Consider the following 9039-nt stretch of genomic DNA (forward strand, 5'->3'; position numbering starts at 1 on the left):
TTTCTTTCTTTCTTTCTTTCTTTCTTTCTTTCTTTCTTTCTTTCTTTTTTTCTTTCTTTCTTTCTTTCTTTCTTTCTCTTGCAAGGATGTTTCATAATTGGATTCCATGTTCCTCAACTCTTATTTTTTTAAACTGAGTCTCAGAGAGGTTAAGTAATTTCCCCATGGTCACAGAGCTAGAAACAGTTGGGATTTGCACCTAGGCCGTCTGGCTGCAAAGTCCATGCTCTTACCCACTATACTATCATGAAATAAAAATCTCGTATGGCCCAATGCTTTATATCTCCTGAGATTTTTATAAAGGAGATAAATGAGTGGGTTGATGCTAAGTGAACAGGCTTTGTAGATCACTCACTGAAGTACCCCAAATCATGTCTTACACAATAAATGCTCAGAATGACTACTCTGTATTGAATTGCTCCCAGTTTAAAGCACAGAGTTACAAGCTATGGTTCCCTATCTGTTTCCTTCTTACTGCGTTCTGCCCTAACCATGCCTTTTAGAAATCCTTCCCACACCCGGGGCGCCTGGGTGGCTCAGTCGGTCGAGCGTCGGACTCTTGATTTCAGCTCAGGTCACGATCTTGGGGTTGTGGGATCGAGCCCCGTGTTGGGCTCTGTGCTTGGCAGGGGTCTGCCTGGGATTCTCTCTTGCCCTCTGCCCCACCCCGTCCTCGCGCTCTCTTTCTCTCTCAAATAAATAAATTAATCTTTAAAAAACGAGAAGAATTTCTTCCCGCACCCGTTCTTTGTGCTCTCTGCTGTGTATTGACTGGATGATTTTTCCATTTTGCCTCTGTAGGATTGGTTCGTCGTAAACCCAACAACAACCAAAAGCTTTGAAAAGCTCATGAAGATAAAGCAGCGGCAGCAAGAAGAAGAACAGCGGAGGCAGCAGCACAGGAGCAGAAGGTCTCTGCGAAGGCTGCAGCAGCCTGGCATCGAGCTTCCCGAGGCAGAGCGGAGTCTTAGAGTAGGGAAGGGTCCGAGGAGGAGTAACGAGGAATTGCCGGTGTCGACCTCCCGTAAGGAACCGGAGCAGGAGCCGGTGCCAGCACGGTTCCAGAAAGTAAAGCCCCCAAAGACTAACCATAAACGAGGAAGGAAGTAGGCAGGCAGCGTGGAAGCTCCCAGGAGAGTGGACCTGCCGCTGTTGTCACGGGGGCCTGTGCTGGGAGGACTGAGTCATGGGGGCTGAGCGAGGGGAGATGTACTCTCTCAGCTGTTTGTGTAAGGCTGTGACTTTCTCAGCTCCTTCCTCCTGTGTAAATTTCACCGTTCTCCCTATTTATTCACTTTGACCCCACCCCCACCCCCACCCCCACCCCCACCCCTTTTGGGTAGGTTTTCCTGCTATTCCTCATTGGAGTCCTTTTGTTTTTCTCTTATCTTGCCCAAAGAGCTCCCTCTTAAGGCCAACTATGGGCCCCTCTTGCCCTGTACAAAACTGAGAAACCCGTTTGGTTGTCCTTTTCCTTCCTGGGCCATAGAATGTTCTTGGACTCTCCACTGATTAACTAGTCATTCCATCATCTCGCTTATAAAACAATTCCAAATTAATTTTTTTAAATCATACTGACTTACCATTTTGTATTTGTGATATAACAATCCTAGAAGCTAGAACTGTTGTCACTCATATAATAAGCTTATCCTGTCTCCTCGGGAAACAGATTTTATGGAGGCTGTTTGTTCTCTCGATATGGTTTTAGGATTGAAAGTAAGAAAATGGATTTAGGATGAAAAAGCTAGAACCTCTCTACACTGGTTTTATTGGGAAATGTTTTGTTTGTCCCAAGTAGCAGTGACTGTCTAACTAGACCCACAAGCATGAAAAGCAGCCCAAACATTAACATGTCCCAAACATGAAAATGATTGGAAAGAAGGAAGTAGAAGAAGCAATAAATACTGCCTCGACTTTCTTGGGGCTTGAGGCCTCATCAGTTGCTATGATCAGTGCCCTCCAGAAGCTTGTTTGCTCCCCCAGTTTTAAGGATTGAGAAATACCACATTGCACTTGATGTTTTGACCCAGAATCCTAGTGTTCCTGGTAATGCCACTAAGATTGGTAGCCAGGGTACACATTCCTTCTCCTCTGGACTTGACCTCACTTGTTAGTCTACACTGTGCTAAGTCTTTATTCCTCCCTTTAGCCAACCTCTGTCTCTCGGAGTTTTCTGAGAATATTGTCCTCTGTCCTCTTTTTATGTGGAGTTCTATCCTCTTTATATCTTGAGACTTTGACACCAGATGTAGATATTTCTCTGGTGTTGGAAAGAAAAATTCCTTTTCTGTACCTCATGCCTACCTGATAAAAAATGTCTAGTGGGCTACTTTTCTTTGAGGCTGGCTTTCTCTGGAGCATTGTTTAGAACAGCTCTGTTGTTGGGTTTCTAGATTCTCTTCCCCTTCTCCACATATATTGGTCTTATATATTCTTGCCAATTTTTGTGGCATCTGCCACATAAAAAGCAAGGACCCTGAACCCTGATATGGATTAATACTACCTTTTCAAATTCTGAAAGGCTGTTACTACTCTTGAACTCTGTATCCTGTGCTGCTCCACATAGCTTTAAAATGTGGGCTTTTGTGAAGACCACTTTCAAACAAGGGAGCATTGAAACCACATTTGGATACTGCCAGAATAGATAGTTTTGAAACAAGTCAAGGATGTGGTATGTCCACTCTACATTTTCATTGGCAGTTGCACCCTTAAAACCCTTTCGGTAGATGAGGATTGTCAGGGAGGAGAAATGAAGAAGCTATATTAATTTCTGGTGAGTAAGACTTGGGGAATGTTGGGCAATGACAAAAGAAATAAATGACTGTCGGTTAGAATGATGTTTCCAGTTGTTCATTGACTCCGACCTGCTACTTGACTCCTTGCTGACACAGTATATGGGGGTAAGAAAATGGCTAGACATGGGAGTGGGTTGGAAAGAATTACCAAATGCGGGGTGTTGGTAGTTTTTTATCCCCTGAAATCTGCTGGTTAAAATGAGTAATTTGTTTGAGATTAAAGTGAATTAATACAGGAAACTTGTCCAGTCTCATCCAGGGCCCTTGCAGGCACTTGAAAAAATTTTCCTTCCTGGGGCGCCCTGGTGGCTCAGTCAGTTAAGCATCTGACTTAGATCAGGTCATGATCTCAGGGTCCTGGGATTGAGCCCGGCATTTGGCTCCTTGCTCAGCAGGGAGTCCACTTGTCCCTCTGCCCCTCCCCCTGCTCGGGCTCTCTCTCAAATAAATAAATATAATCTTAAAAAAATTTTTTTTTTTTCTTCCTGAGGCCAGGTCTCAGCAGGACCCAGTAGAGAGTATTGTAATCATACTACTGAGTTTTTAAATTTTTAAACCAAATTTATTAGAATAATATAAATTTGAAAATATCGAGTTTATAGCCACGTGGTGGAGAATGTGAACCCTCATGCACAGTTTGGAACATTAATTGTAACAATCACTTTGGAAATGATTTGGCAGTATCTAGTCAAGCTCAAAATATGCCCTAAGGCTTAGCAGTTTTACTCCTGGGTACATACAGAGAAAAATCCTCTTGCCCAGGTGTACGAGGAGACATAAAGAATGATATCATGGTATCGTTTACAACACGTAGCAGAGACTACTAGCTGTCCACCAAAATCTGCTCTCACCTTGCAGAGTTACAGAATTATAGGACAAATGGTTAAACTATGTTTCCCAGCCTTCTAGTCCCCTGACCCTGTAGTGAAGGGGTAGCCAACTAACTGCTCAGCAGTAGAATGTGAGTGGAAGTGACGTGTGTCACATCCAGGCTAGAACTTTTAAGAAAGTGAATGTTAGCTCTATGCTTTCTTTCCCCTTCCTCGGGCCAGATGCAGATAATAGAGTGGCTTTAGAGGGTGGCAGAGCACAAAATGGAAAATAGTTGATGCCTTGAATCATCCCATGAAGGACTAATTGCCAACCAGGAACATCTGTCTGAGACTGCTGCAGATAAAAAAATATCTGTTATTTGAGGCATTTTACATTCTTGGGTTTGTTAGCCTACTCTGATACTAGTCGAATTGTCCATCAGGAGAGGGGATAGAATCATACAGTGGAATACTATACGCTACAAAATTAACTAGGGCTTCTTGTGTCATGAATACATCTCAAAAATAATGTCTGGGAAAAGCAAGTTACAGTATACGTGAAGTGTGCCATTTATGTAAGGTTTAAAAAGAAGCAAAACAATGCTCTATATTGTTTATGGATATGTAAAAAATATTTCTATGCTATGTTATATATATATTTGTATTTAGTACATTTATAGTTTAATATCATATATACATATGTATATATGGCATGAAAACATGCACAGGAATGATAAACACCAAATTTAGGACAGTGCTTCTGGGATTCAGAGGGACTACAAGTGAATTTTTAAGTTCTTATTTCTTAAGGTGGATAGTGAGTTTGTTCTGGTCTTCTGTATTGTGTGTCTGAAATACTTCATTTTAAAAAATCAGTTCTCACCAATTATTCTGCTCATCTTCTTAAAAGAGAACACTTTAGAAATTTTACTTGTGTTTCATTCTTAACCTTTCATTTTCCCTTCACCCTTTAGTATTCTCTTCTTTCTATTTACTTCTACTTCAGCCACCCCAGTCTGAACCATCATCACCTCTCTTGGCTAGACCATAATACTTTCTTGATTGTTTCTTTCTGATTTTTACTGGCTTGGATACATGCCAGTAACAGCTGTATTGAGTTTTTAAAATTGTAAATCAGACCTCATTCACCTGCTAAAAGCCTGCTGGTTTCCCAGTGCTCTTTGTCCTATAAGGCCTTCTGCTCCCACTGTTAACCCATTTAGCCTCCTGTCCCTCCGCTCCACCTCTGTTCTCTGACCATTTCCCAATACACTTTAGCTACATTCACCTTTTAGTTCCTGGAACCTACTAAGCCTAGAACCTTTACCTTCACCGTTCCCATTGCCCAGAATGGCTTCTTCCCTGGTTTTTGCAAGGTAGGCTTCATTATATCATTTAGGTCTTAACCTAAATTTCACCTTGGTTGTCTTTTCCATCTAAATGCACTTTCTGTAACATCACCCTGTTTAATTTTCTTCATAGCAAAGCAGACTAAAAGTAGGTTGAGATATTAGTTGGCCAACCTATTGCTCACTTGCAGGTTTGGGTTTCAAAGTACCTTTATCAGATGATTCACCCACAAAAGTCTTCAAGCCCTTGAGGCCTCACTCTGAAAGGGATAGACATAATGTAATACACCAGATTCATTATCTGGGATGGTAGGAATTAAAGATAAATGTATGGGACGGAAGTTACCTACTCCCCAGTTAGATAATTGGGACAGCAAAGGTAGAAGGGAAATTCACAGCAGAATAATAAGATTCTAAATCCCTTCTACTTTCCAACTCATCAGCCTTAGTATGTATTTTCCTATGCTTTTTTTTTTTTTTTGCATTTTTGCATCCACAGAGAATAGGCCTTCAAATTTGTCTTGGTTACCATGTTTTTCAAGTTCAGTCTTTCTGTATTTTCAGCTCAAGAACCAAAGTATTCAGGTTAAGGTACCTGCATACTATCTAAAATTCTACTTTCTGTATTAAAATTGCAGTTTTATTATGTGCACACTAATATGAATAAGACATGCAGAAGCAATAGTAAGGGAGAAGAGTGGAGTAGAAAATACACTGGAAAAAAGTCAACAGATACATTATAATCTAAGGTTTTTATTTTTAATAACAAACTACACATTTAACAAAAACATTGTTAAAGCTAGAAGTTGAAGGCATTGAGGGAGAAAAAATTTTTTACTCCACAATTTTAAAGGAATTCATTTTACATAGGAATAAAACTGAAAATCAGGAAAATTATTTTGAAGTTTTTCACCACTAACAATTTCTTGAAAACAAAGTTGATTTTATTTTCCCATAGAGGAGTGATGTTAAAATATGGGATTATATTCCTGTACTCGGATTGAGCATGCAAATAACTAGTCCAGCCATCAGTAGGTCATTAAGTGCAAAAAAAATTTTTTAAAAACTACCCTAAAAGTCTATACTAATTAAAAATATTATTTCCAGTTCTTCTAAATAAACATAAGGCACATATTGATTACAAAAGGCATTTCATGTACACACATAGTAGGAAGTGCACACATAGTAGGAAGAAAATGTAATAAGTGACCTAAAACTGAAGTACTTACTATATCTAACATTAACTAATCTTACTTGTTGTCTTAGAATTTAGAATGTTGTTAGGGAAATAGATGGCACAAGACTCTTTAAAGTTGTCCCAATATTTTAAAACTTTTTTTCATATGTTTTCCTGAAATAAGCAGTGACCTCATTAATGCTAGAGGTATTTCTTCACAGACAAGATTTTCAAAAGTAAGAGCTGACCTAAGACATCCCCTTTATCTGCTCTTCCCTTCTCAATTTACTCAAAGCTAAAATTGTAGGGGCTGAGCGTCAAAAGGTCATTCTGCCCAGTGCTCCACCCCCTTCCTCCAGCCTAGCTCTTACTGAACATGCCTTTTAGTTAGATTACTCTTTCACTTGACAAAACTAGAGCAGGAACTGTCTGGTCACTGGTGCAGACCTGGAAAAGAGCTTAAAAGCACTTTGCCTTCTTTGTGTGCAACTGGCCAAGAGACATGAGGATCACTGGTTGTTTACAGAGCAGAAGGCACTATATAAAGTCAATCTGAAATGCTATTCTTAGAAATCTAACTTAGCTAGATGAAATAAATCACAACCGTTTTCCTTTCACTACCTCAGGGTGCTTTTCTTGAGCTAGTTTAATGTACTGGTGTTTGGGAAATGGTATTAGGTTATCTGGAGAGTTAAGGAACATCCTGTTTATTAACAAGATCTAATTACGGAAAAACCTAATTAAGGGAAGCTGGTGGCACAAATGTCTAGCATACTGCTGGAAAAACGCACCTAATCTTTCACACTAACACATCATGATGGATGTTTTATCATAGCAGTCTGAGGTCCCAAAGCCTTCCTAGCCAGGTGTATGCAGCACATAAGAATACTCCAGTCCTTACTGAAGCAGTGTTATTTTAGGAATTGCTTTGGATTAATCCTTGGTTTGGTACTCAGGGGAGGTGTTATTGTGGCCTTTGGAGCATCCTGTCTTGGGCACCAATTATGCCTTCTTTGCAATCGTTGCCTCCCCCGGATTAAGCACTGCACATACCACTGCTCCTGCTGCAGCTGCTGCTTCTGATTTTTTAACTGGCTTTTAATAGCCTGCAACTCCTGGCATTGCTGAGTTTGCTGCAGTAATTTCTTCCCTAACTCCCGGTTCTCTCTCCTGATGCTGCAGTAGAACTCAAAAGTATACTGCTTTGCTTCCTGCTCCAAGGCCTGGGCCTTCCTGTCAAGCTCCTTTCTTTTTCTCTTTCCCAACTGCCTCATGTCTGGCTCACTCAGTTGTTTCTCCAGGAATGCTTTTTCCTGGAGTAACTGGACCTGGACTTCCTGTTTCTTTGCATCTGTCTCAGCTTGGGTTTTCTTTTTCTCCTCCTGTAATATCTGTATTTCTCTCTCCTGTTTCTCCTTTAATAGTGAAACATTCCTCAGTGCCTGCAACTGCTGCTTTAAGTTGAACTGGATCTTTTCCTTCTGCAAGAGCTCCCTTTTAAACACTGAAGTTTGTTTCGCATATTTGGAGGCTGATTCTTGCCTCCTTCGTTCAATCTCCTCAGTTTTTTGTAAGTAGTTGTTGCACAGCTTTTCAGGCTGCCCTCCATACTCCTCAGTTTTCTTGGTTAGGTATTCCAGAAAGAATTTGTTTTCAGTCTGGACAAGTAACTTTTCAGCGTACAGCTGCCTGGTCTCCTCCATTAGTAATTCTTGCTGGATTTGAGTTTGTTTTATTTGGTTGTTCAGCTTCATCATTTCCACCACTGTCTTTTCTTTAAACCTCGTCTCTGAGTTTCTTAGTTTCTCTGGCTTGAAAAAATTATTTATTAAACTGAGATATGGTGGAGGGGAACTCCTAGAGTCCTTAGCAAACCTGAAGGAAGAACAAGTGAGACATTCCCGCATAAATTCTTAATGAAAATTTAGTAAATACAAAATGCACAATTGTACTTTAATTCATACGAGAAAATATTTTTGAGTACCTATTACGGTTCTGCCACTATGCATGGCACCAGGGAGTACAGCTAGGGGTAAAGATGAATGAGTGTAGTTTACAGTTTACAGTACGCATTCACTACAACCCTGTGAGGTATCACCTCCATTTTAAAGAGGAGAAAACAGGTTCGGAGAATTTAAATGACTTGGCCACGATTTACACCGCCAGCAAGTGGTAGAGTGTGGGTGTGAAACCTAGATTTTAGGATTTACTGAACACTGCAGTAGCTACAAAAGACCACAGGAACAGCCGGGGTGGTCGAGAGTAGCAATACATTTCCCGGCTTTTCCACCACCTTTCCGGTATCCGAGGACACTTCCGTGGAGGGAAGCGCCCCTTCAGTACCTACTTGCTCCAGGAATCCAAGCGTTCATCTCCAAGGTCACGGCGTGGTTCACTGACGGTGACTGCCAAGGAGGGAGCGCTGTTGTCGGGAGCCTGCGACACCTGGAGATGGCGTCCCCTTGCGGAAAGTTTTCGCAATTTCTCCGTTCCGTGCTCCCCGGGTCTCGACGCTGCCCAGCAACCCTCGGGGTCGCACTCCGCCCCAGTCCCGGCCGGTCCAGCCCTGAGCTGCTGAACCTCGTCGGCTGCCGAGTAAGCCCCAGCAGCCGGTTCTCCCGCTCCTTGGGGGCCGAAAGAGAAACGCACTCTCCTCATTTTCGACCCGTGGGGGTCCTGTCTCGGGGACCCCATCTCGTCTCGCCCTTCTGGGGACCAGAGCTTTGCCCCTCCCAGGCCCTCCCCTACGACGGTGAGTGTCCCTTTTCCTGGCCCTCTCTAGCCCTCCATTTCCCTGCCACTGTCGCTAGTTGGTTGGGAGGCTAGGATGCTCTAGCGCCCGGCCCGCCCCTTCGTCTTCCCCTCTAGCGCTAGTTGGGTTCTAGCCTCTCTCGCGGCCCCGAGCG

At 42.1% G+C, this 9039-nt stretch overlaps 2 protein-coding genes across 2 annotated transcripts in view; one reads left to right on the plus strand and one right to left on the minus strand.

Moving 5' to 3' along the window:
- ZNF512 (zinc finger protein 512) overlaps positions 1 to 2834 on the plus strand; it is a 95969-nt gene extending 93135 nt beyond the window's left edge. Inside the window, 1 exon segment of the mRNA XM_035000530.1 lies at positions 802 to 2834. Coding sequence (XP_034856421.1) covers positions 802 to 1110 — 309 coding nt within the window. The 3' untranslated portion in view covers positions 1111 to 2834.
- Positions 2835 to 6605: 3771 nt separating this feature from the next.
- On the minus strand, positions 6606 to 9024 carry CCDC121 (coiled-coil domain containing 121). The gene is made up of 2 exons (XM_035000805.1): positions 8481 to 9024; positions 6606 to 8008 (listed from the first exon to the last, which is right to left on the minus strand). The coding sequence occupies exons 1-2, from the start codon at positions 8825 to 8827 to the stop codon at positions 7045 to 7047; spliced, it is 1311 nt and encodes a 436-aa protein (XP_034856696.1). The 5' UTR covers positions 8828 to 9024; the 3' UTR covers positions 6606 to 7044.
- Between the last annotated feature and the right edge of the window lie 15 nt (positions 9025 to 9039).

The sequence above is a fragment of the Mirounga leonina genome, unplaced genomic scaffold (assembly GCF_011800145.1).
Source record: "Mirounga leonina isolate KUSES-001 unplaced genomic scaffold, KU_Mleo_1.0 Mir_125, whole genome shotgun sequence".
Classification (NCBI taxonomy): Eukaryota; Metazoa; Chordata; class Mammalia; order Carnivora; family Phocidae; genus Mirounga; species Mirounga leonina.